This window comes from Manis pentadactyla, chromosome 11, assembly GCF_030020395.1.
Source record: "Manis pentadactyla isolate mManPen7 chromosome 11, mManPen7.hap1, whole genome shotgun sequence".
Classification (NCBI taxonomy): domain Eukaryota; kingdom Metazoa; phylum Chordata; class Mammalia; order Pholidota; family Manidae; genus Manis; species Manis pentadactyla.
This window is the reverse complement of record NC_080029.1, coordinates 89,108,781-89,136,511: the sequence shown is the minus strand read 5'-3', so window position 1 is coordinate 89,136,511 and position 27,731 is coordinate 89,108,781. Positions and strand designations below refer to the sequence as shown.

The window sequence follows — 27,731 nt, the reverse complement described above, 5'->3', positions numbered from 1 at the left end:
AGCTCTGGACTAGATGGTTTCCTAGGCACTCTACTTTAGGATTGTAAAAAATACTAATATACATGTTGGTGGTGAAAATAATGTCAGAAAGTATCTTCTTTCCCATCTGCTTTTTCTTCTTAAATTTCTTTCAGTGAAGATACTACCTTCTCCAGATTGTCTTATCTCTCCAACCACTTATATTGTCCTTTTTTTGGGTAACTTTCCTTTTAGCCACTGGGAGGAAGCATGCTCTAGCTTAGTTAGGTTCTCTACTCTTTTATAGTTAATGTTTAATTTGGAGACACATGTAGTCAGTATGGGATCATCTATGCTTTGTATACTTTTGATTTCCAGGTTTCTCTATATGATGTCTGCCTCGAATCTGAATGGGCTTTTAAGCTATACTGAGTCCATCCCTAGAGAGTGCTTCCCATCTCTGGCAGCTCACTAGAATCACCTGGTGATATTTAAAACAGATTAATTCCTTGGTTCCATCCCAGATGAATTAAATTTATTTCTGGGGCTTGGCTCTGGCTACCAGTGTCTATTTAATCAGTTTCTGAGGATGGGGATCTGGGTGATTCTGTTGTGTAGCCATGCTTTAAAACCACTGCATGAGAGATCTGTCGTATTCCTCATGTCAGTGCATTAAGGACATTATTGTAGGGTATAAGGTGAGTAGGACATAATTGCTGCTCTGAATTACTTCATAGTTTATTGATGAAGGCAGGTACATAAGCAGATAATCATAGCAGGGTGGGACAAGTATAATGAGAGCTTCAGGATAGAGTACAAGGCAACACTATGGAGGGGATGATGAACATGGGGGGGATGGAGTGGCATTTGAGTCTCCAAGGAGGAGTGCCTATTTAATGAGAACACTCCAGATAGAAGGAATAGCACTATTGAAGGCATGGAGTCACTGACTTATTCCTCATCTCATGGGTGGAGTATTGAGGTTGGCTTCTCATCCATCCCCACCTTCCTCTATGTGGATAAAATGAGAGTTCCTGTGGCCAGGATTCTCACCTGGCTGTGGCTGACTAGCTCACTGCACACCTGTGGGCAATACATGGCTGTTGATTCTATAAAAAGAGCTCTGCCCAGTACTCTGGGCATGACACAGTGGCAGGGCTGCAAGGCTGCAGGAGAGCAGAGCAGAGGACAGAGGCCTAGAGGATGGCTGTGTGGGACAACTGTGCAGAGAGGCCCAGAGGATGGCTGTGCGGGACAACTGTGCAGGCAGAGAGGCCCAGAGGATGGCTGTGAGGACAGGGGCTCAGAGGACAGCTGTGCGGACAGAGGGGCCCGGAGGCAGAGACCAGCTCGCTGCATGCAGACTCACTCTGAGTGAATGGGATTCTAGTGACTGACCTGCCACCTGGAAATAAAGTTGGGTATAACCCTTTCACCCCAAAGAGTGTTCTACTTTCAATTTTCTTTGGTCACACTGAATCCATAGCGAACTTGCCCGGGGCTGAAACCCATTGGCAAGACACTCTACATACTGTTTTAATATTTCTTCTCCATGTGTTGACACTATCCCTACATTTCTCATTTTACTTTCTGAAACTTCAAATCACTTGCCTTTATTAGGTTGATTTTTTTCTTTTAAAGTAGAAGCTTTATTAACATATTAGTGCCTATGGTTACCACAGTGAAGATGTATTATCTTATAGTTTTGGAGGCCTGAAGTCTGAAATCAAGGTGTCAGCAAGGCCCCACTCTGCTTGGAGGCTCTAGGGGAGAATGCTTCTTTGTTTTTTCTAGTTTCTCAGCCTTTTGACTTTCTTTGGCATCCTTGCTTTGTGATCACATAACTCCAATCTCTGCCTCTGTCTTCACTTTACCTCTTTCTGTCTGTGTCTCAGATTTCCCCCTGCTTTTCTCTTATAAGGACATGTGTTATTGCATATAGGGCCCACCTGGGTAATCCAGGATGATCTTCTCATCTCAGAATCCTTAAATTAATTATATCTGCAAAGACCCTTTTCCCTAGTAAGGTAACTTTCACAGGTTCCAGAGATGAGGTTGTGGACATAATTGTTTTTGGGCCCCATTCAACAATATTATGCAGTTCAGTGGTTTTTAGTATGTTCACAGAATTGTGCATCCATGACCACTATCAATTTTACATTTCCTGACTCCAACCCTGAGCCCTAGGCAACCACTAATCTTTTTTCTCTCTGAATTTGCCTAGTTTGAACATCTCATATAAACAGACTCATACATGTGGCTTTTTTTGCGTCTGGTTTCTTATATTTAGCATAATGTTTCCAAGGTTCATCAATGTTGTAGGAGGTATCAGTACTCCATTCTTTTGTAGTGTTGAATAATAATAATCTTATATGGATATACCACATCTTCTTTATCCATTTATCAGTTGATGGACATTTGGGTTGTTTCTACTTTTTGGCTTTTATATGTAATGCTGTGATGAATATTGGTGTACAGCTTGTGGGTTAGATCTATGTTTTTTTTCTCTTGGGCATATACCTAGGAATAGAATTGCTGGGTCTATGATAACTTTTTGAGGAACTGCTACCCTGTTTTCCAAAGTGACTGCACCACTTCACCACAATCAGTACATAAGGGGTATTTTATTTTTTAGATTCCACATGTAAGTGAAATCATATGGTATTTGACTTTTTCTGTCTGATGTATTTCACTTAGAATAGTAACCTCTATCTATATTGTATCCTAATCCATATTGTCAGAAATGGCAAGATTTCATTCATTTTTTATGGCTTAATAATATACCATTGTATATACACATACTACATCTTTACTCATTTATCAATGAACGCTTAGGTTGTTTCCATATCTTGGCTATTATAAATAATGCTGCAATAAACAGAAGAATGCATGCATATGTCTTTTCAAATTGGTGATTTTGTTTTCTTTGGGTAAATTCCTGGAAGTGGCATTGGTCAAATGTTATTTATATTTTTAGTTTTTTTAAGAAACCTCCACGTTGGTTTCCTTAGTGGCTGCACCAATTTGCAATCCCACCAGCAGCATACAAGGATTCCCTTTTCTCTAGATTCTTGCCATACTTCTTTTCGTGTTGATAACTAACCATTCTGACTCGTGTGAGGGGATATTTCACTGTGGTTTTATTTTCTATTTCTCTGATAATTAGTGATATTGAGCATCTTTTCATGTGTCTATTGGCCATCTGTATGTCTTCTCTGGAAAATGTTCACATCCTCTGCTTATTTTTTAATCAGATTATCTTGTCTTTTTTTTTTTTTTTGGTGTTGAGTTGTACAAATTCTTTATGTATTTAAGATATCAACCCCTTATCAGATATATCATTTGCAGATATATTCTCCCATTCAATAGGTTGCCTTTTCATTTTGTTGATACTTTGCTTTGCTGTGCAGAAGTTTTTTGGTTTGGTGTAGTACTACCTGTTTATTTTTGCTTTTATTTTGTTTTGTATATGCCTGGGGAGCTATATCTCGAAAAAAATTACTAATGCGAATGTTCAAGAGTTACTGCCTGTGTTTTCTTCTAGCAGTTTTATGGTTTCAGGTTTTATATTTAGGTCTTTAATACGTTTTGAATTTATTTTTGTGTATGGTGTTAAGAGAGTGGTTTAGTTTCATTCTTTTGAATATAGCTGTCCAGTTTTCCCAACATAATTTCTTGAAGAGATTGTCTTTTTCCCATTATATATTCTTGCTTCCTTTGTCATATATTAATTTGACCACATAAGCATGGGTTTATTTCTGGGCTCCCTATTCTGTACCATCGATCTATGTGTCAATTTTTTGTGCGAGTACAATACTGTTTTGATTAGTGTAGATTTGTAGTTAGTTTGAAATCAGGGAGTGTGATACTTCCAGCTTTGTTCTTTCACAGGATTGCTTTGTCTACTTGGGGTCCTTTTTGTGGTTCCTCTAGGATTTTAGGATTATTTTAGGATTATTTACTCTAGTTCTGTGAAAAATGTCATTGATATATTAATAGGGATTGCACTGAATCTGTAGATTGCTTTGGGCAGGATGGCCATTTTAACAATATTAATCTTACTATCCATGAGCATGGAATAGCTTTCCATTTATTTGTGTCTTTAATTTCTTTCATCAGTGTCTTATAGTTTTCAGAGTATAGGTCTTTCACCTCCTTGGTTAAATTTATTCCAAGTATTTTATTCTCTTTGATGCAATTGTAAGTGGAAATGTTTTCTTGATTTCTCTTCTTGCTAGTTCATTATTAGTGTATAGAAATGCAACAGACTTTTGTGTATTGATTTCATATCCTGCAACTTTACAGAGATCATTTATTAATTTTAATAGTATTTTGGTGAAGTCTTTAGGGTGTTCTATAAATGATATAATGTCATTTGGAAATAGTGACAATTTTACTTTTTTTATTATCAATGTGGATGCCTTTTATTCTTATTTGATGTGGCTAGGACTTCCAATACTACACTGAATAAAAATGGTGAGATGGGCATCCTTATCTTCTTCCTCATTTTAGAGGAAAAGCTTTCAGCTTTTCACCATTGAGTACAATGTTGGCTGTGGGTTTCTCATATATGGCCTTAATTATGTTGAGGTATGTCCTCTATATACACACTTGGTTGAGAGTTTTTATCATGAATGGATGAATTTTGTCAAATGCTTTTTCAGCATCTATTGAGATGATCATATGGTTTTTATCTTTCCTTTTTTAATGTGCTGTATCACAGTGATTAATTTATGGCTACTGAATCATCTTTGCATTCCTGGAATAAATCCCACTTGGTTGTGCTGAATGACCTTTTTGTGTATTTTTGGATTTGGTTTGCTAATATTTTGTGGATGGATGGTTAAGTTCAAATACATTCTAAAAGCACTATTTCGTCATTCCGCCCTCCATGTATTATGTATATGATGTCATAATTTAGATCTTTTTATTTTCTGTACCCCTTGACTAACTTGTATATATAATTGATTTTTCTACTTTTGTCTTTTAGACTTCATGTTAGCTTTGTTAAGTGATTGGTCTGCCACCTTTACTGTGTGTTTGTTTTTATCCATTAAATTTTTTCTCTTTTCCTAATTTTTCTTCTAGTTATGGCCTTTTCTTTCCTCTTTAATTAAGTTCCTTTAACATTTCTTCTAAGGCTGGTAGAACTTCTTTTAACATTTATTTATATGGAAAACTATTGCCCTCTCCTTCAATTCTAAATGATAGCCTTCTTAGGTAGAGTATTTTTGGGTGTAGATTTTTTTTCCTTTTAGTGCTTTAAATATATCATGCTATTCACTTTTGGTATGTAATGTTTCTGCTAAAAATTAGCTGATAGCCTTATGAGATTTCTGTTCTATGAACTGTTTGCTCTTTTCTTGCTGCTTTTAAAATTCTCTTTTTGTCTTTAATCTTTGCTATTTTAGTTACTCTGTATCTTGGTGTGGACCTCCTTGGGTTCATCTTGTTAGGGACTCTTCTCAGTTTCTGGGCCTTGATATCTGTTTCCTTCTCCAGGTTAGGAAAGTTTTCAGCTCCTATTTCCTCAAATACATTTTCTGTCCCTTTCTCTCTTCTCCTGTGACCCCTATTATGTGAGTGTTGCTCTGTTTGAAGTTGTTACAAAGATCTCTTAGCATCTTTTCATTAAGTTTTTTTCCTTTCTGTTGCTCAGTGTGGTTGTTTTCCATTACTTTGCCTTCTAGATTGCTGATCTGCTCTTCCACAGCCTCTAATCTGCTATTGTTTCTTTTTATTTCATTGCACTTACTGTATTCTTTATCTCTGACTGGTTCTTTTTTTATATTTTCTATTTCTTTGTTGAAGTCTCCCTGAGTTCATTCATTCTTCTCTCTGGTATGGTGATCATCTTTATGAACATTATTTTGAATTCTTTATCAGGTAGATTGTTTATTTCCATTTCATTTAGCATTTTTTTTCTCTGACATTTGTTCTTTCATTTGGAACATATTCCTCTGCCTCTTCATTCTGTCTGGCTCTTTGTGTTTGCTTCTATATATTAGATTAGCTATGTCTCCTGATCCTGAAAGCAGTGGCTTTATGTAATAGGCATACTGTGGTGCCCAGAAGCACAAAACCCCCTGGTCACCAGAGCCAGGTGTTCCAAAGGTGTGTCCCCTTTGTGGGCTGTGTGTACCTTCCTGTTGTGGCTGATGCAGCTACTGTGATTGTGCTAGCTTATAGGGCTCACTCTAGGTATGGCTGGCTGAAAGACTAGTCAGAGCCATTTCTAGTGTGCTGGTGTGTGGGGCCAGCTCTCAGCCTGGCTGCCTGTAATGTACAATAGGATTACTGCTACCATGCTGGTGGGTGGGGCTCACTCCTCCCCTCCCAGGAGGTGGGATGGGTGGTTGCTTTGGTGGAGTATCTTGTCAGGTTGGGTGTGTTGGGTGGGGCAGATTAGCAGGGAAAGCCAGGACAGAGTCAGCTATGCTGGTAAGGTAGATGGAGAATGAATAAGAGCTGGCTCCTGCAAACATCCAACCATTTAGGCTAAGAGAAGCCTTGAAAAATGTCATCCATGAGCCCCTCCCCACCAGAGAAAGCTCTCATAGGCTCCTTCTTCTCTGGCATACTTCTCAAAGTTAATCAGTAAATCTCCTTTCAAACCACCGCTTCTGTGTTGGGTCTCAGATTGATTGACACACCACACTGGCCCTCTAAGAGCAGAGACTTGGCCATCCATAGCCATCCAGCTCTTCCCTGCATTAAGCCCAATGGATTTTCAAAGCCAGACATTATGGGGCTTATCTTTCCAGTGTAGATTGCAGGGCCAGGTGTGCTGGGTTTCAGGGAGTTTATCCACTCCTCACTGTGTTCCTCACTCCCTCCTGCTTATTGGTTGGGACGGGAGAAGGGTTTGGATCCCAACTGATGGCTCTTCTCCTTTACCCTTCTTGTTGTGGCCTCCTCTTTCTTTTGTCGCTGTGGAAGGCCTTCAGGTTCTGCCTGTCTTCAGGTTGTTTTCAGAGTTAGTTGTACTGGATGTACTTGTTGCCTTTGTGTGTATGTGGGAGGAAGTAATCACAATGACCTATTTTGCCATCTTCTTAGAATCTACCTCTCTTTCTTTTTCTTGTGAATTTTGCAGTATGTGTTGACTGTTCAATAAATATTAAATGTGATTATTGTTTCATGTGTAAAAGGATTTAATGTCTCATGGGCTGAATGATTTTTATTAATCATGCACACATTTCTGATTGCCTAACAACTTTGGATATTGTTTTTAATGTGCAGATAAACAGGAAACTGAAGATGTGGCAGAAGAATGTAAAGAATCTTAAGGAAAGACCTGCTGGGCTGTGCTTTTAAGGAAGTTGGTAAATTAAGTTATATTTTTTCCAAATTCTTTGAGTTCAGTGAATGCATCATAGACACCATTCCTCAAATAATGACTTTAAATATTTGGCTTCTCTCTTTCTGGATTACATTTCCTTGATATTTTTGAAACTTGTGGTAAAATTGTGTTTTATTGCTTATCTTAAAACATCAGGGATACATTACAGAAATCGACATTTTATGTATGTGTGCCATGTTAAAACTAGTTGAAGTGCTGTGATTCTTTTGTATTTGATTTTATATGTTACTTTATTGTGATTCAGATTTAATCACTATGAATTTTTGTTTTGGCCCTGATTTTCCTTCTTTTATCCTCTCTAATGCCTGTTAGGTAAGCAGAACTTCTCAAAGAAAGAAATGAATTTTCTAACAAAAGCAATGTAAGGGTAGCCTTTATTGTCTTATTAGTAATTGAAGCAGGAGTTTGAATTATTTGATTTATTATCTTCTTTCAGAGTTTGCCTTTTAGAATGCAGCAAGTAAAGATCAGCTACTTTAAAAAATTCTGTGGTACGATATTAAGAGGGTTTGGTCTAGTTACAAATCAGTAACCTAGATTCAGGAGAAAATTTTATGTTAACACTCCACAGATGAATTAGCATTAGAACTATAAGTGCAGTTTACTTCTGATTTAAAAAGTGAGCTGGCTGTTATGCTGCCTTTAATGAAATTTGGAGTCATGTATATATACTGTTATTTTTTGCTGGCACATTTTCATTTACTGATGATGAATAATGTTAGTAATTGTTTGCATCAAATTTCCTTGATTATTTTTAAAAATGAACTATTTTCAGAGGAATTGATAGGTAATTTCTTTTTCAAGCCTTTTCTCCCAGTTTACTTTAAAATAATAGTGGCTCATGTTGATATCAATGTGCTATAATGTAATTTATCTTGATGCCAAGCGTTTTTCTCTCGGGTGCTAGCAGAAGTTAAAAGTTGTGATTGTTGACTCTTAAAATGAGAGTGTATTGTAGGGTTTGGGTCAGAACAATCAGAGGGGAGAGGGATTTGTGTGGGAGTTTGGAATGGTGACAGAGAAGCTATTTTTGCCCAGCAGCCTTTCAGAGGAGCTCAGCCTTCTAAAGACATGTGTTTCTGGTATTTGATTTGTGTGTGTGTGTATGTGAGAGAGAGAGAAACTGGAGAAGAGAAAAGGAAAAAAGAAGAGAGAGAGAGAGGGGAGAGAGGGGCAGAGGGAGGGGAGGGACGGGAGGAGTGGGGAGGAGTGGGGAAGGGGAAATGGGAGCAAAAGGAAAGTAGGGTGGAGGGAGTTTATGGTTTTATAATGGTGAATTGTATTTTGGTCATAGTGAGCCTTTATTTGATACACGTTTAAGAGAGGGGACAGAAAACAGAATGGTCTTAAATAATGAATTTTGCATTAAAAGAGGTGATACCATTCTGTAGCATGTCAACCGAAGGTACCTCCAACAAAAACTGGTAAGTTGAATTTATACTTTAACACAAAGTCTCCAGATTTTTTAAAAAAGGTTACCTGGATAGGGAGAGAAATTGTTATTAAAAATCAGGTTTTTGTTTTAAGGTTCCCTCTACACTTGAATGTTTGCCTCGAACAAGATGGAGAAGAAAAAGTATGAAAGAGAAACAGCTAAGTCGTTTCAGGAATGAAGTTAGGTCTTAAAATCTGAGGTTTTTCTATTTATGACGTCTCAAGATAAGTACTGTCCCCACGTTTATTGTAAATTGCCATAGGACCTAGAGTGTATTGCTCTTCAAGCCAACACTTTCTGTAACAACACAGCAATAAACTCTTGAAGGAGGAAAAAGCTATCGCCTTGATGGCATGATTTTAATTTTTAATAAGTCCTTTATTTCAGTGCAACCTCCTGATTTGAAGGTTGGTTTCTGAGTGATCATGGAACATACCTGGGGAAAAAAGCTCATGTTTGCAGATACTTTTTCTGTCCGATCTTGATATTTTTGTTTACTTTTGGTCTACTACTTAAAAGTGAATTAGAATTCTCTCCCAAGACTTCTCATGTTGAGCTACTTTGAGGATGAATGATGTCATGTTTCAAATAATTCTTTCAAATCGTTTTTCCAAACTATAACCAATACCTTCTAGTTTTTCGTTCTTCACCTGGCTTCCATAGAATTATTTGGCAATTCACACTTACATATGATTATGCTACCCTAGATCGATATGTGTTTTTAGCATGAAAGAAAAATCAACAAGAAGATTCTCAGTCAGACCATCCTTTCTAGCGTTTAATGGGTCTCAAAGCCAGGTCCTTAATCTACCAATAAAATTAATTTTTCTGCCTGTTCTTATTAAAACTGTTAGTTAATTCGTATCTACATTCATGGTCCACCTGAAACTCAAGGTCTGCTTAGTGTAAAGCTTTGGCCTTCTCTTCATAACTTTATAATTTTATATATGTGTGTGTGTGTGTGTGTGTGTATATATATATATATATATATGTATGTATTTTAGGATTTCTTTCAAATTCTACTTTTCTTTTTAGTTCTGTTTTTGACCAAAGAGATATTGATTCTTCAAAAGGTGGTATCTATAGAGTTTTGCTCAACTTTCAAAGGACAATTCCTCCTCCTTAAACTTACTTCTAAAGTTCTCTATAATATGTAATCATGTTGCCCACCAAGAGCCATCATTCATGGGTCAGAAAATGTAGCTGAGAATTGTATGCACTTCACTCCTGTTAGTCCTTTTGTTTTTAGAAACAGAACTGCCCTTTAAAAAGGATTCAACAAATGACATTTAATAATTAGTCAAATATGAGATTATATCCTTTTGGGCCTACCTCTTTGGGGTCATTTCTCTATGTTTTTAGTATGGCAGGCTAATTTGTTTTGCCCTTAAATAATATAAGAAGTGTGAATGTTACTATAATTTCTTCTTGTGTATGCTCTATTGGTTTAAGAATGGAATTTATCAACTCAGCCAGTAGAGAACAAACATGGATACATAAGTATAAATAAATTTCTGTATTATTTATTGTTGTTCCTTGTACATAAGAAACAGTAATATACAACTTACACTGCTTTAGAATGTAAAATGGATAAAAATGTGTACAAAAAAAGCACATTCCTAGAAAAAAGGTATTGGCAAATAGTAAAAACTTGGGGGGGGGGTAACAAGCAAAAAACAAATAAAAAAAACAAAACAAAACCCCAACAGTTCTTCAATTCAGTGTGCAAACATTTTATAAAAATAGAAATACTAACTCTACAGGCAGTATTTCCTGATAAATTATTTAAATAGAATATCTACACAATCTGAGATATCTATTCCAATGGCAATGAGAAAATAATTTATAAAAATAAAGCAATGGTATCACAAGATGACAGAAAAAACAATTTTCAGAAAATGTATTTAACATTTCAATGCTATTTCCTTATTGGGAATACTTTTCTGCAAAGAATTTTTATACTATGTACAACATTGACTTTTTTTTGGTACTACAGTAGCTTTAAGTTTGTTAGATGCTTAAACTCTTTCTGCTTGATCCAAAAATTCTTTACTCAGTCACACAACAAATGAGGTAATGTTTGTATATAAAAGTTTCACCTTTGTATTTTTTTCTCTTTGGGAAAAATGAAAAAAGTGTAGATGTTTTTCTTCTCCCTGGAATTAGGCACAAGGAATAGAGTAAAACAGTATTAAAGGCCTCATGGATTTCTCTGCAATGTAAAAACACCTGTACATGGACATACCACTAATTCCACTTGAAAAGCTAAAACAAAGAAAAAAAATTCCCAAATCATTCATTCTAAGCACAAAGTGAGGAGCAGCTTGCCCTGATTTTCCTTGTGCTGTTCTTGTGAGAGATTTGCTGAGAAATCCCCACTACCTGCTATCAAACATTTTCCATATGAAACCTAGATTCCAGGTAGGACAGAGTTAATAAATAATCTGTATTTACAACCTTACAGTCATGAAGACTTGTAACAAAGATGACATGGACAGCCCTTGTGCTTCTTCCTGTTCCATGAATAGTCTTTCAGACAGATCTTCTAAGTAAGTAAAAATAAATATTTTACATTGTAAAGTGTAAAAATCAAGGCTACAAAGAAGGAATTTGGATACTCTATGATATTCAGAAAAAAAAGAGAAAAGGAATGTTTTAGTTGAGAATTTTGTGCCTTTCTAACCATAAAAATACAAGCACAGCTGCTCCTCCTTTGGGAGGCAGCCTGGTGCTCACTGAGATGGTAGGTTTTCTTATTTTCTGCTACATCTGCACAAGCCACACCTGGAATAAAACCAACCGTGTCCATGTAATCAGGCAGTGGCAGCAAGCACTGCCTCACACTGGTTTAAGTTTGACTACTTACTCTGGTCACTACAGGTGATGTCTAAGGGCTAGGGATCCAGAGGAAGTCCAGAAGCCAGTCTTCCCCTCCCTTCCTTGCTTCTATTTAAGTGCCAATTTACATGGGTTAAATCAGCTAACACCTGTCAGCATCATGAAATCCAGCAAGTCATTCAATCCCCTGAAAATGATTTAGTACCGAACATGTAACAGTTCCTCCACATTTTCTTCATACAAGTCCTTTATTCCCGTGGGTATGCACCCTCCCCTTAGGGCTTTGGTCCCTGCTCCCCTTATTCCCGAGGGAGTGTGTCGGGGTGGTTTGGTTTGCCAATTCTAGTGCGTCCTCCCTTCTCTTGCACGCCTGAAAATGCTTCTGAGTCCACTGCTCAGAGGTGGCCTCACAGTAGCACCGTGCTCTGACAAAAGCCAAGTGGAACAGGCACCTTCCAACTGAAGCAAGTGGTTGCTTTTGCATTTCCAAAAGCAAACCAATGTAACTGTTTATATTTGCAGAAGATTCTCTTTCCAGAGGCTGCAATGCTGAGTCTGGTTTGGAAAATTGCATTTTCTTGAGGCAAGTCACATGTCCTAGGAGTCCACACTGATGCAAGCAGAGAAAAAAGGCAGGCAGGCAGGAGTGGTCCTGGAGGTTTTCTTAAGCCCGTGGTTCCAGAAGGTGCAATACCAGCACTGGTTATGATCTGTCTTTTGATCAACAGTTTCATTAGGAATCTGTTAAATAAACATAAATACATAAATATACAAAAAAATTCATAAAGGCATTATCTTAATACCAGTTAATGCATTAATAACCTTGGTATTACTTTACTTTTAGAATAACAAAAGTATAATTTAAGGTTGTCAGCTTATAAAAGTTACTGTTTTTGAGTATTATATGGAGTTTAATACAGCTTGATCTCTAGAACTTAGGTTTTCTGAGACCTTCAATGTTAAACATAACATTGAGTCTGAATTTTTAAAATTAAACTCCCTAAAAGATTTTACTCTGAATATTTAAATTTTATAATCAACCATCTTTTTTCACTCTGTAGGCATCAGACCTTGGCCCAATAAACATTTATTGAGCACTTATTTTCTGGTAGGCCCAACACTACACTCAGCGAGAGCTTAAGGAACTGCTGAGTAAAAGAGAATGGGGGAAAAAATGCCAAGGTTTGCCTTTCCCTTCCTGGGATTCAGGGAAAAGTTGTGAAAAACAGCTTGTTCAGTAATGGCACAAATAAAATCATAAGCAGTGTGCAAGACATAAAAACATGCCAAATTAAAAAATATTAACAATGTGGTCTAAACTATCCAAGAGATTGTAGTTTATCCTTGCAATGAAGAACACAGATGACTAAGCAAATGAGTACTGTTAACAAGGATTCCGGATTTCATAAACTGCATTTCACAGGCATTGTTATCTTCAACAGCAAAATATAAATAACCCTGTCCCTAAGTCTTTAAATCAGACTCTCCCATAAATGGCATTCTCAAAATCTGTCTAAATTAGAGATGTCAACTTCCCATTCGGTGTCACATTGCCCCTACCTCTGCATTCATATTTCAGGTCAGAGAAGAACACCATTTCTTGAGAGAAGACAAACATCCCTAGTCTACCGCCGGCGTAGGTTTTGTCATAGATGGGTCCTGAGTCAGCCATGATTTTTTTCCCTTCATACATCACCACTCTGCAGGGAAGAAATCTTGTTAGTGACACCCTGCTTTTTGGTCTCCACCCCCTTAATGTCACACAATCAGATGTCAGTTGAAATATAATCAGTGCAATCTTACCTAATGAAACCCGTCTTGGGCCTGTGGCTGAGACGCCATCTATAGGCAGTGAAATCTTTCCAGCCTATGTAACGAGGGTCATGCCACAGAGTGCGTACCTGAAGGAAGAGGACCAAGAAGAGGATGAAATCCAGCCCCATCAGATTTACATTTCATTTTGTAACAGTGCTTGAAAGGTAACAACTTCACCTAAATAAGAGGGTTGCAACATAGGGTTTTTTCCATGCCCTCTTTCGTATGAGGCAAGCCCTTGAATGTACATAAAAAGCAGCAGGGAAAGGTTTTTTGTTTGAAGAGGCTGAAACTGCCTTTGGACTGAAGGGTAACTCATGCTTACTGCGAGCTCCCCTCTTAGATCCTATGTTTTTACAAAGCAGAACTTCACATCACAGTTGGTGAGGCTGCGGACTTGGTATCTAAGACTTGGTTGGGGCCGCTCAGCTGAAGCACCGCATCCTGAGTGCTGGTCAAGTGCCCATCCACCCTCTGCTGTCACTGAGGCATCCTTACCTGGCCAGGGGTGTTTCCTGTGTGCCACAGGGCATTGCGCAGGTGCTCGCCTGGCCCTGTGGTGGAGTTCACGACCTTCACAGACAGGCCTGAGTAACCCTGAGCCCTCGTGGGGTTGGTGTCCCAGTAGGACTGGGTGACTTGCTTCCACATCACAACATAGAATCGGCTGCTGGACTGGTAGCCAAACACAAATCCGGCATAGTCATCATCCCTCTCAGTGTTGATGAAGAAGGTGCCACTGAAGTCCACAGCATTAAATTCATCAAAACCTAGAAGATGAGGTCAGACCTAGGTTAAAACCTGCAGCCTTCAAAGGGTTCTCCACTGCAGTTCCAGACATCCTTAGTACCCACAGGCACACATGCAACTGGCAGGTTTTATATTTGCTTTTGTTGAAAGTATGCATTAGCCTTTTGTTTGAAGAACTCACTACTCACCTATAGCAAGTCCAGGATCACAATTGACAGTCTGGACGAGTTCTTTACCCTGATGGCGTACAACCCAGTTAGGATCATTCTGGGATGTCCCTTTGGGATCTAGGGGAATCATCTGGAATCGGCGGAAATCAGTCTCGCTGATATCAATGTTCTCAGGACAGATGTCATCGATGTCTGGCACGTTGTCATGGTCAAAATCATCTTTGCAAGCATCACCTCGACCGTCACCTAAGGTCAGAAAGGCCAAGAATTCAGGGAAATTCTGAAATACTATTATTGGTGTCAGAAACTCACTCTTGTTGAAGTTGGGATTTAGTCACTTCAGCCTCTCAAACATATTCAGTTTTGCATTTCTCTCTTCACGCCAGAGCACCACGGCTTCAGTTACTCTCTTCAACACCTGCTCCATGGACTCACCGTCAGAGTCCTTCTGGTCGGGATTGGGCACGAGCCTGCAGTTGTCCCTGTCATCAGGAACGCCGTCGTTGTCGTCGTCGTGGTCACAGGCATCCCCCTTGCCGTCCTTGTCATGGTCGGCCTGGTTGGCGTTGGGCACGTAGGGGCAGTTGTCCAGGTTGTTCTGGTGGCCATCTTCATCAATATCCTGATTGTTGTCACAGGTGTCTCCGATGCGGTCGGAGTCAGAGTCGAGCTGAAAGAGACAAAAGTGGAGGGTAAACGGGTGCAGACATTGTTAACGACCCTGCGGATGGTTCTCTACTGTTTGGTAAGGCCAGTGGGATTTCATGTCCATATGGTACTCCTGAACAATATTAACAAATTTTAAAAGATTTTTCTTGATCTTTATTTTTGTATGAAATTGGAAAAGGGGTATATAGGAGTTCTTTTTGAAACATAAAACTTTCTAAATTAAAAATAGAAAGTCTTATTTTATCATGAAGGATGAAATATGATGTGTTAACTGCTTTTATGTTAATGTTAAATTCTCTGGGTCCATTTTGTTATTTTCCACAGAAGGTTCCAACTCTAACACTCACATGTCAACTTCTACTCTCGGTCATTAAGTCATGGAGACATTGCACTGTTTTTTTGTACATACTGGGTAATACATATGGTGGGGCTCAATTAAGTTCTTTTTTAGGTATTTGATTTTATAAAGCTAGTCCATAAGGCCTGTCATCTATTGGCTAAGGTAAAGTCAAAATTTCAAATTTTGTCTGAACTGTTTCTCAGAGTACTTTTATGTTTTTCAGTGTATATGCTTTTGGGATTATTTACAGAAAAACTGTAATTTTTCTCACCAGTATTTATGTTCTTTGCTATTAAGATTTTTACATGATGTTTAAATTATTATAAATTTTATTATGATCTGAGGGAAACTCATCCTCAGAGGTTAAACAATATTGAAGTTTAATTCATGGCAACATCAAACTTGAAACAGATGACCCTCAATGCCATTTCATCAGCAAAGCTGTCCCTTATAATACATGCCTTCCCTGTTATAGCCCCAAAGCTATTTACCCCATTGCTTTTTGTTTTACAGGTCTATGTAAGAACAAATATTGGGAAGAAAAGCTATACTTCTCATTTCTTGAATCTTTCATATATCATTAGCCATAACAATGGTTGTTTATTTTGCTTAAGGATATTTTCTTCCCTCTGTTAGTCTTCAGTATGATCAGTATCACTGGAGAGTTGTCACAGATTTCTGCTTTGTCTAATTCATCCTAACAAGGGTAGATCATGCTGAGCAAGTCATTAGACCTTATTGTAGAAGACACGATTAAAGTTGTAAGATTGTCACACTAAAGGGCTAATGCACTCTGCATGGAGTTCATATCAGGCAAACTATTTACATGAAAACATTGCAATCTGCTATGAGCCCACTGAAAGCCATGGTAATGGAAGTGTTTGAACTCTATTTACCTCTATTTTTAGAGGCTAGGAAGAGATAGTCCAATGCTTTACTGAAAGATTCTGAAAGGAGTCCACCTACCTGATCTGGGTTGTGTTCCAGGGGGCAGTTGTCACACTGGTCTCCAACCCCATCCATGTCAGTGTCCTTCTGGTCCACGTTGTAGACATACTGGCAATTGTCTCGTTCATTGAGGATACCTGCAGAGTGCAGACGACACAGAAGAGTGGGCATCTCTGTCTCAGATGTTTCGGCTAAGCTGCACACTGAAAGCCAGCAAGGCTGGAGAGAGAGCAGCTGGAAGCAAAGCCTGGTCACCACTGCCTCTGGGCCTGCTGGAGCCAGGGACTGCTTACCGTCCCCATCGATGTCTGCGGCACAGGCGTCTCCTTCCCCATTGTTGTCTGTGTCAGCCTGGTCTGGGTTGTGGTTGTAGGGACAGTTGTCACAGCGGTCTCCCACATCATCTCTGTCGTAGTCATACTGGGCTGGGTTGTAATGGAAGGGACAGTTGTCCTGCCAAGAGAAGTAATGCAGCAGTTCATGACCTCATGTGGCCAGCTCGGCCTCGGACCACACACCTCATTTATGTAAGACTGCAAAAACTAACAATCATTTCCTACTTGGTGCATATGCTAATTGACTACTCAGTGTAAAATGTCACTGCAAAAGTTGAACATAAGGAATGAGAAATGGATTGTTCTTGGTCACAAGTCAGTGAGATGGAAATATAAGTTCTCATCTCAGTTCTCAATATGCCCAAAGTATATTTTACTTTAATTTAGATTATTAGATTAGACATTTGAAAGGAATCTGGGGAATAAAGTGTCATCTGTTTATACATATAATTTCTTGTTTAAATTAGGGGGAGAGCAGGTTGTGATGAAAAACAAAACCTTCATTTAAAAATTCTCTTGGCAACATCACAGTCTTGAAACCGCTGAAACACAATGAATAATTTCTAATTATCCTATATATCAGTTCTGTAAATTTCCCTGTACGATCCATAATTTCCTTGACTCTGAAGTGCTTCAGGGTGTCACTAGAGGGAAAGGGTGAGGAAAGGAAAACATGGTCTTACCCGGTCATCTGGGATTTTATCATTGTCGTCGTCGTCGTCACAGGCATCACCGATTCCGTCCTTGTCATAGTCTTCCTGTCCTGAGTTTGGAAGGTTGGGGCAATTATCCTGGAAAGAGAAGAGGTACATTCCAGCTGCGTCTGCACGCCCTCTGCTCAGCTGGACCTGAGGGAGCACAGCCCAGCTCTGCTCACAGAGAAAGAAGGGAGCACCGCTCCTCACAGCAGCTGTTGTCAATGGGAAGACAAAACATAGATACCGGTCTCCCCACAGAGAGCAGTATTTGTATAAATGCTGTAGGCTTTGTACACGCTGGGAACACAAGTCATACTCTGCTGGCATTTGGTAGAGTAAGGGACATTTTTTAGGGACAAATTAATCGACTATGGAACACAGTTGCCAAAGGGACCTGTCCATTCATATTCTTGGTAACAAGTGTTTTAAAAAGAATTAGTGCCCCTCTGCCTTTGGGTGAGTTAATCTTTCATTTTCATTTTCAAACTTGAAGCATTTAAAACCCCTTAGTCTGCACTTCTGATATGGGGATATGCCTTCCGGCTGGTGGCACACGTGGGAAGCTGGCTCTACCTTCTTGCAGTGGTAAGTTGCATTGGCCACGCACACCAGGTCCTCGTTGGGCCAGCCGTCCAGGTCTGTGTCCTCGCCGCAGATGATGCCATTGCCAGCATAGCCGGGCCGGCACTCACAGCGGTACATGGGGTCGCTGTAATGGCCCAGGTAGTTGCACTTGGCGTTCTTGTTGCAGTCATGCGTCCCATCCGTGCAGGGGTTGCGGGGCTTGCACACCTGAGGGCGCACGGGCCTGATGTTAATGCAGACCCTTGGAGGGCCCCAGATTCCCAGGAAACAAGAACCTCCCAACTCCTGTCATCTGTCTCCAAGTGGACAGAGGTTCCATGGGGGAAGAGTCGGGGTTACCTCTGTCTTGCCCCATTCTCCCCCTGGGGATGTCCAGGTGACAGGCTAGCATTGTTTTATGTGTGTGTTTCTTGAAACCACTCAGCAGTTAGGCATTTACAAGTCTATTGGCTCACAGCTTATGCCAGAGAAGCATTTTCAAATGTGATGGCTGGATATTCAGTGGATTTTCTAGTCATATTTCTAAAAGCAAGATGGTACACTCAACCTCCTCCCCATTTTCTGTGAAAGGGTGAAATGCCATCCCTCCCTCTCCTAGTTGTCGGTTGAGGCCACCTCTCCCCTCCTCTAACTTATTGATCTCATCTGCTCTACCTGTTTGTTGGCTCTGGCATGTTCTGCACCCTGGCCAAAGGGCTGCGGACCAGTGAAGCGGGGTGGGCATGGCAGGCAGTTGTAGCCGGGGTCTGTGTTCTCACATCTGTGCTCGCCATTGTGGTTGAAGCAGGCATCAGGCACTTCTCTGCACTGTGGAAGAAACAATAATTTGCTTAATGTTTAAAAAAACATGGCATAGGAAAAGATTAGGACAGGTTAGCTGTGTTCCTAGGTCCAGTAACCGAGCCATCGGTTCCCCACCTCATCGACATCTTTGCACTGGACGCCGTTTCCGCTGTAGCCAGGGGGACAGGCACCGCATTTCCAGCTGCCATCTGGGTAGCTAGTACACTTGGCACCGGCGAAGCAAGGATTGGACAGGCATCCGTCTGAGACGAGAGAGATGGGCAGTGGTGGGTCTGCGCTGCTGTTACTGCCAGGCTGGCCATGTAACACAGTGCAAAATAGTGTAGGGTTGATGTAACTGATAGCTTAGTGATATTAAATGTCAGGTGGACAACAGAGTAATTAAATCCCTCAGGACCATTCAAATCTGTAACCCCTGAGGGTTGACCATGGCATTCAGTGAAAAAAACCAAAGAAGTCAAACAAATCCCCCCCTAGGGTTTGCTCTGGGCTGCCTGCTCACCGATCGGACAGTCCTGCTCGTTGCACATCTGGTTTTCTGTCATGTCTCCCACGCAGTCCTTGCCTCCAAACTGGGGTGGGGGGTTGTTGCAGAGCCGGCTGCGCTTCTGAACCCCTCCTCCACAGGTGACAGAACAGATGTCCCACAGTGACCAGGGACCCCAGCCGCCGTTGACTGCAAGAAAATGAGCCACATGCAAAGTTAGGGTCAATTCTCAAACACCTCACCTGCTACAGAAGACTCTCCTAAGTTTGTTCAAGAACCCACTGCTACCCTGATCCACGGAAAAAGTGCTGGGGAAGAAGGTGACTTTGAAATGCTTTTCTGCTTCTCATTAAAAGAAGCTGCTGAGTGGGCAGACTTTGCTTCCATTGGTTTCTCTAGGAGTAACTTTTCCCTTCATGACTGACCGAACTGAGGGCCACAGATGCCAAGCAACCCGCTGGATAGCTGCCAGTCGGCACTCAGCTGGGCAGTGTGCTCACACTTACTGGGGCAGGCGTCCTTCTTGCAGGCTTTGGTCTCCCGAGCTTCGCCTTCGCATGGCTTCCCGTTCATCTGGGGGCTGGGCGAGTTGCAGAGCCGGATCCTTGTGATTGCCCCTTCACCACATGTCACAGAGCAGGATGACCATGGGGACCAGTGGCTCCAGCCTCCATCCTGTTTAACTGAAGGACAAAGCTGATGGGTGTAGAGTACTCACCGTGAGCCTAGCTCTGTGCTACATGCTTTAAGTGCATTATCTAAATAAAATTCTCAGAACAACTCTATCAAGTACTATTATTATCCTCAATTTGCAGATGAGGAGAAAAACCTCCGAGAGGATAAGTTGTGCTCAAGGATGCACAGATAAGTGGGCAGATCTGAGAGTCTAGAAGATGGGCTCTGAACCTCTGGGCTATGGATCTGCTCTTGATGAGGGCAAGGCCAGGTCAGCTCCACATTCCTGCATGGCCAAGATGCTTACATCTCTTATCACACTCCTGAATGTGGCAGGTCCGTGTCTGGACAGAGGAGCCCTCGCATCGGTTGTTGAGGCTATCGCAGGAGCGGCCACGCTGCTGGATTCCATTGCCACACGTCACAGAGCAGGAGGTCCATTCAGACCATGGGGACCAGCCATCGTCCGCAGAGTCGCTGGCTGCAGAAGGAGCAGGCTCATTTAGTGTATGAACATTAAGACAAGTTACTTTTTAGACTGCTCTGTGCAGGACTTTCTTCCCTTGTCAGAGTGTGAAAAGCAATCAATTTCTTAGGCCAACAGCCAGGGCTTCCTCCCAGGTCCTCATGCGTACGGCATTGGAGAAGCAAATGCTGTGTCTGGGTCAGTACAGCTGGGCCTCTGCCCAGCATGTGTTCTCCTATTCATGTTGATTTCTTTCTTTCTCAGTGTTTCTCATGCATTTCCCTTTCCTGACTTAAGATATCTTGGTAGGCATTTCCAGTCCCAGGCTTCCAAGAACACTGGCATTTTAGGCAGCTTATAGGAGTCACCTTGGACTTCCTGGGGAGCCCCAGACCATGTGTTGGGCAGATGAGCTTGAAGGCTGCTCAGCTGCTGCTGGCTCTGCCCCCAACTCACTCATGAGGTTAATCAGTGTGCTGCCCTCTTCCCCCAGCCTTTGGGGCCTTCTCTGCACATATTTTCATTAAGAGGGGAATGTGTTTGTTTACCATGGGCCCAGGCACCATGACTACAATCACATGTAACTGCATTAGACCCAAGACAGAGAACTTGTTTTCTCCTGCCACCCACTGAAAGTTATCCTAGCAATCCGATTCAAGTTCAGGATTCTGCTAGTCTCCAGCTAGCTGTGTTCCCTTTAACTCACGCCTGAAGTGAATGCTGAACAGAAATAGATGTGCAAATGATTATTACAATACCAATATGGCTAACATGCTCCCTGGATGGGACTAGTTATTCTGAGCTGTGAACAATGCCTTTAGAGCTGTGTGTGGGTGTGTGTGAGTGCATACATGCATGTGTGTGTATGTATAGGGTGAATACTACTTTCTTATCTTAGTTGTGAGGAATTGTTTCTACTATATTCAGTTCTGTCTCAGCGAATTAATTCATACTGGCAACAAAAACCAGGGATAGAGTGAGCACACAGAACAGTATTTTGTTCAGTGTTCTGAAACTCAAACTGCTGTTAATCTCAGGCCTTCTATTCCTGCAGATAAAAGGGGCAGAATATTCAGGCCCAATTAAGTCAGTGCTTGTAGTATAGCCCATCAATTTCTCTGCTGATTAGATTTTCCTTAACTCTAGGCTATAAGGTCCAATTCTAAAAGCAGTTAACTTAGAGCTACTGCTGCCTCAAATTCATCTCTCCTTTCCTCAAAGTGTAAAAATAAGGAACAGTAAACTATACCAAGATCATTACTGCCTACACTATAATCCAGAGGAGAATTAAGATTTAGTCCAAATGGAGTTTCTGGTGCTATACAGCCATCAGTTAACCAGATGCCGCAGTAAGAAACTGAATGGAAACACATGATGGAGATGGGATGGGTTGTGTTCAGCCAGTACTCTGCTCAGCTGTCCTGTGTTTAGAGAAACAGTCACTGAAGGATGGTTACACAGGTTTAGGAACTTACGCCAACACCGTGGGCAGCATTCTCCATCGGGAACTGTGGCATTGGAGCAAGGCATGATGGGGCAGGACACTTTTTTGCAGATGGTAACTGAGTTCTGCAGGACAAGAGGGAGGGAGAAATGGGCTACTGAGCATATTGTAAGCAGAAGTTTATATACTGTAACATTTTAATTGCAAGATACACTTAGGGTTGTAAATACTCTAGTGGGATGATTTTAATAGAAGGTCTGCTCTGTTGTACTTGAAACGAACAGAATTATAGGAACAGTTCAAGTGCTAGTGACTTGTCACTCCATTCCTTGGAGGGTTCTTTCTTAATTGCCACTTAGTCAGTGGTAGAAGTTATAGCATAAAGAACTTACCTGAAGGGAACCACCAAATTATCATGAGTTGAATCTAGTAATCTGGGACTGAGATCAAAACATAAACCTCAGTCAGGACTTTTAAATTTTAAAATTATATTTTTACGGGGATAAGATCAACAAGCATTTTTTCCCCTCATGCACAGATCTGGCTCTGTATTCTATTGGAGAAGAAAGGAAGTTTCATAAAGTCACTGTCCAAATCCAGCAATCCAAGATTTATATTTAAGCTTGACTTTGTTCAGTGTGCCAGGCAAGCCCAAGCTCACCTGCCACTGGTGTTGAGGCAAGAGAAGTGACATACACTAAGTCATTACTTTTAAGCAGATAGCTTCACACTGCAGTGTTGGGCTAGATGCCCGGAATAACAATCAGTACCGTATTAAGGGAATCTCCATGCCACAGCTGAATACAAATCAGGGTTGACGAAAAAAACAGGTAATGTTCCAACCAGTTATTTACCTGATATTCAACACTTAGCCTTTGAACTAACGCAGGTAAATTATTCAGATGTCTTAGATTTGTTCTTTTAGATACTTAGCCTGGGGTATAATCAAGACTTTGAAAAACTTTGAGAGTTAAAAGAGGATTTTATAGATGTCATAATTGCATCTAAAAAAACCCAAACTACTGTAGTATTAGGCCCTAGAACATAAAAAGAGCTTGTGTGACCATCTGGGTATTTCCCCAGAGACGGCTTCAAACACACACCAGCGTTCATACTTCGGCTCGTTAGGATCCCTTACCTGACAGCGGCACTCAGTACAGCTATCGACAGTCCATTCCTCGTTATTCCTGTACTGAACTCCATTGTGGTAGCAGAGGGGGGGCCGCCTCAGCTCATTGACCAGCTCTTTGTTCTCTTCAGTCTAAAAGGGGGAGAAAAGTCATTAATGCCCAACATCTCCAGTCATCTGGGATCATCTGATACACTTCAGGGGCTCAAGCTGGAGGGCTGCACATGGAGGCCACTGACCACTTTGCGGATGCTGTCCTGAAGTGTGGTCACGATGGTGCGCAGGCCCCTCAGCTCCAGGACCATGCTGGACAGCTCGTCACAGGAGAGGCCACATATGGCTTGCAGATCCTTTGTCTTGTGGCCAATATAGTTGGTGCGGATGGCAGGGCTGGAACCATTCACCACATTATTGTCAAGGGTGAGGAGGACATTGGTAGCTGCTAAGAAACAGAAATAAACACAATGAGAAAAGTAATGGACCTTCAAACAGATGCTCTCACAAGCCCCTAGGGTTCTTAGGTACAAAAGACGTTTCACTTGGGGTGACGCAGGTGGAGAAGACGCATGTGTGTGGGTTTGCGTGTGGAATGCCTTTTGTGGTCACTCCTATATACATTTTAATTTTACACACTTTTAATTATCTGGGGTAATTTATGTACAACCACCAATACTTAAGTTTCTCAGCTTGATTTGGGTAGAATTTCTAAAAACCGAAGGGTACTCACAGCTGGAACAGCCTTTGTTCCTGAGGATGTCCTCCGGTGTGGTTCCAAAGACGAACCTCACGTTCTGCAGCACCCCCTGTGGGCCGAGGACTCAACGTTACTTCCTTGGGGAGTACTGGACAGGGGAAGGTGGAAGAGACTTTCGGCACACAATAGATGTGCTCAAAGTTTGAAAGAGCTCCTTTTTAAGATCACCATGTCAAAATAACACAGCAACAGAAACTGTCAACTTCAAAATCTTATTTGTGTCGTCTGCCAAGTCTTCAGTATTTCATAAAGAATTCAGTTATCAGCCTACTTGGATACACAGGAAATGGAATCTGATACTAAGGCCAGAGAATATGACACTCTCCAGTGTCAAGGAGTTAAATGTGAGAGTTTCAAAGCTACAGTTGCAAAGATCTAGAAGTTTAGGCAACTGAATAAGATGCAGCAGAAAATAACCACTATTGTAACCTTTTATTTGAGACTAGCTACATCCCCAAGAGAAATGGGATAGCAAAGTGGTATTTATTCTGCTCCTACAAGTATCCATTTCAAGCAATGTTACAACTGGTGGGAATGCATTTGAAGTAAGTTCATCTTCCTTGAAGAAGCAGAAGTCCCTAAGGCTTGGACAGAAAGCCATACTTGAACAGGAAAGCCATTTGTTTCCTTTGGTGGTTTTCAAAGCCTAGTCCCCAGAATATCAGCACCAGTATCAGTGTCACCTGGCACTTGTTAGAAATGGGATTTTTCAGGCCCCACCCCAGACCTACTCAACCTGGAGGCCTGGGGGTGGGGTGCAGTGGTATGCAAGTATCAGAAGCCCTCCAGGTGATTCCCATGCCCTAGGAAGGGTTGAGAACGACTGCTTTAGTCCACAGGCAGTATGCCCTGTACTGGAACCCTGCCTGTCCTGCTAGAGCCCTCCTGACAGGTCAGCTGGCCAGCAGCTGACCCCATTGGCCATGAACCAGAAAAAAGGCCTCACCTGGAAGTTGTCATTGACACCTCCTTTGGCGATGCGCAGTCTGGCAATGTTGGCCAGGTCCCTGGTGAAGATGCTCTGGATGGGGACGTCCAGCTCAGCGTTCTCCATCTTCTCACAGTCAATGTACAGCTGGGCCCTGTCCTCCTGCACAAACAGGGTGATGCTCTTCCACTGGCTGGTTGCCAGGAGCGCTTCTTCCACAGACACCACATGCTGCTTCCCCTGCACGGTCAGGCTCAGGTCCAGGGTGCCAGCCTTGCCGTTGGAGACCACGCTGAACACTTGGCCAGAGTGGTCTTTCCGCTCCACGGCCAGCAGCGTGCCCCGGGTCTTCTTCATCTGCCTCAGGGAGGCCAAGAGGAGGAAACCTTTCTCTGCTCGCACAGCATCCACCAGGTCTTGGAACTTGTCATCAGGCACAGGGGGAATCAGGTTGGCATCCTCAATGCGGAAAGCTGGGCTGGAAGGGTCGGGACCCTTTACCAGTCGGCGCCCAGAGCCCTTGCGTGCAGCCCCCATGAGTTCAAAGAGGTCGAATACGCTGTTGTCTCCTCCAGACTCTGTTAGATAGGAAGAGGACACACAGTGAGATTTCTAGGCTGGGGCCAGGGGTGGGGACTCAGCTCTGAGGGATGGAGACAGAGGGGCAGGGTGAAAACTCCTGGCAACTGCTGAAAGAGCTGAGAAAACATCATGGTCAGAGAGAGCCTGGACTGTGCTGTTCAATCAGGGCTCAGGGGAGAAAGTGCTGGGAGACCCGGGGTACCCACATCTCCTCTTCCCTCCCGCCTCACACGTATTATACAGACTCACCTGGAATTCGATTGGAGACACACACATGCAACAGGAACAGGACACTGAGTCCCCAGGCCAGCCCCATGGTGGAGCTGTTTGTGCCCAGCAGGGAGCCTGCAACAGAAAGCACAGAGCACAGGGTCAGAGGCAGCCAAGCAGGGAGGGTGGGCAAGACCTGGGGGCTGGGCTTGGCACCAAGGCCCCAGGGTGCCCGCTTGGGCCTCACAGTTGCTGGAATGAGGGACCACAGTATTTACTTTGGAGAGCGCATCAGGAAAAAGAAGTTGAGGGGAGGAGACGGTGGTTTGAAGTGGGGTGAGGTAAGGCAACAACTGGGGGCTTTTCCTTGGGGCATCTGGGGCAAACAGCAGGGCTAGGGGTTTGAGGGCGCTGGGAGGCACGGGGGATGTAGAGAACTGGTAGAAAGGTTTAGGGAGGGCTTGGGAGACTAGAAAAAAAATCGTGGGGTATCTTGACCAGTTGGCTTGTGACCCCAAGGCTGGAGAGGGTGGCTCAGGAGCTGTTTCACGAGGAGCGTCCCCCAGCGGCTGGGAAGGACAGGGTGGGGAAGGCGCAGAGTAGGCGACCGGACCCTGCGGGGGCTGAGCCTCGGAGCTCCAGGTGAATGGCCAGGGCCGCCGGGACCCCTTACCTGTGTGCACACGGCGCAGCGGAGCGGAGCGGCGGCGAGGGCGCAGAGCCCCGGCGAGCCTCGGGGAGGGCGGTGCGTTCGGCAGGCAGCGGCCGGAGTCGGAGGCAGCGCGGGGTGATCTCGCGGGATCCCGCACTGGCCGCCGGCTCGGGAGCTGTGACTGCGGAGGCGGCGAGCCGCGCGCCTTTAAAGGGGCGCTCACATTCCTGGGGAGTCCCCTGGCCAATGGGAGGCGGCCGGGCAGGAAGCGGGAGGGGGCCAGTCTCGGTTCCTCTCTCCGCCCCCCGCTGCCTGGCGCATAACTTTCCAGCTAGAAAGTGAAGGGGGAGGCGGGGGTCGAGGAAGGGGGGCGCTGGAACTTCTCAGAAGGAGCGCGGCCCGCCCACGCAGCGCGGGGTCCGAGCCCGGCCCTCTGGCTCTCGAGCCACGCGGCCGCTTGCGTTCCGGGCGAGCATCCGAAACCTTCAGCGGGGTTTTGGGCAAACCCGTCTCCTCGAATGCCTGGGCGACCGCTGAGAGGTGGACATTTGGAGATAGAGCCCTTTGTTAAAAAAAAAAAAAAGAGCCCGACGGGGTAAATGGGACCAGAGAGAACCAGCCATGAAAGAGGTTCCCTCTTGGGAACTTGCCTACTCCTTCATCCATCCAGTGGGCTGGGGACCACGCGCCCGGCCCTGGCCCTCCGCCTGCCCCAGTAAGGGACCCGAGGGTGGTGTGAGAGCTCGCGGAGCCGCTGCCCGTCGGGGCGCACTCTTCTGCGGCTGCCTCCTTTCCAAGTCAGCGCGAAAACTCGCTTCTCCGAGTTGCTGCGGCGCTTCCACAGCTTGCCGCGTGGGGGCGGTATGTGTATTCCGATCAAGGGGACGCGAAAGGACGGTTTCTTTCACGTCAGGAATGTTAAGGAAATTTATTCCTATCCTATCCAGTTCCCTCCAGCCAAGATTGAAATTGTGTCTTGAAAAACAGTTTTTGTGCCCACTCGTGCTTCTTAACGTGACTCCTGGTTGGAGGATTTGCAGTACCATCTGGCTTTGGGGTTTTAAACTATTTACAGAACGGACCCATAGAGTCATAAATTTCCCTGTGCCTATCATTTTAGTTCCTTTTTTCCCCCTCCCTAAACGTTCTTTTCATTTTTCGGCTCCTGAAACCGAGGTGTGGGTTACATTTCTGCGGGTGCACACATTGCCTTGAACGCTGCCTGCTTGATGCCTTTGTCATTCGAAGTCTGGTCTCCAAGCCACTGTCCCAAGCCAGCATGACTCCAGCTGCCTGGAATTCCATTCATCTTTTGGCTGGGATGTCAGCAGCTACACTTCCCGTGCTGTGGTCCTGCATTATCAGGCTGGCCCTGAGACTCAAGACGCAGGTAGTAGCTTTGCCAAATAAGGATCTCTGGCCACACGCTGGGAAAAGCCCTGGGGTTCGCCTGCCTTCTTAGCACTCATACCTGGCAGGACTCCTAGGCTGGAAACACCCACGAGTTTGCATTCATCCAACAGCAATTTCACTTTTCTTGTGTGGGAGTGTTGTGTGACACGGTGCATGTGTATGTGTGTGGATTATGGAGTGTTTTACCGTTACTCAGTATACATCAAGGTCTTCAAGAGGACAAGTATGTTCCTAGGACACTAGCTTGTTGCTTAAGTAATTACTAAACCTGACAGATTACACA

General features: G+C 43.0%; 2 protein-coding genes across 6 annotated transcripts in view; one reads left to right on the top strand and one right to left on the bottom strand.

The window, feature by feature from the left end:
* The window catches only part of FSIP1 (fibrous sheath interacting protein 1), a 194,109-nt gene extending 184,378 nt beyond the window's left edge, over nt 1-9,731 (top strand). For 2 of the 4 annotated variants that reach the window (XM_057488662.1, XM_057488661.1), the window contains 2 exons: nt 7,201-7,283; nt 8,849-9,731. In XM_057488662.1, the coding sequence (XP_057344645.1) occupies nt 7,201-7,275 (75 nt within the window). In that variant the 3' untranslated portion in view covers nt 7,276-7,283; nt 8,849-9,731. Of the gene's footprint in view, nt 1-7,200; nt 8,088-8,848 lie in introns of those variants that run through there. The other 2 variants (XM_057488663.1, XM_036923914.2) reach the window with 1 other exon arrangement.
* A 526-nt stretch (nt 9,732-10,257) lies between these two features.
* On the bottom strand, nt 10,258-26,226 carry THBS1 (thrombospondin 1). Of its 2 annotated transcripts, none has more exons than XM_036923913.2 (22): nt 26,057-26,226; nt 25,423-25,518; nt 24,610-25,169; nt 23,637-23,712; nt 23,149-23,348; nt 22,919-23,041; nt 21,812-21,905; nt 20,178-20,351; nt 19,702-19,878; nt 19,211-19,384; nt 18,823-18,950; nt 18,559-18,711; nt 17,893-18,111; nt 17,305-17,412; nt 16,580-16,739; nt 16,305-16,423; nt 14,765-14,999; nt 14,348-14,575; nt 13,908-14,179; nt 13,398-13,495; nt 13,155-13,294; nt 10,258-12,335 (listed from the first exon to the last, which is right to left on the bottom strand). In XM_036923913.2, exons 2-22 carry the CDS (start codon nt 25,487-25,489, stop codon nt 12,328-12,330), a joined length of 3,513 nt encoding a protein of 1,170 aa, XP_036779808.2. In that variant the 5' UTR covers nt 25,490-25,518; nt 26,057-26,226; the 3' UTR covers nt 10,258-12,327. The 2 variants fall into 2 exon arrangements, with proteins under 2 accessions (XP_036779808.2, XP_036779807.2); XM_036923912.2 differs by having other exon boundaries at nt 23,149-23,351; nt 26,057-26,225.
* Nucleotides 26,227-27,731: the final 1,505 nt, after the last annotated feature.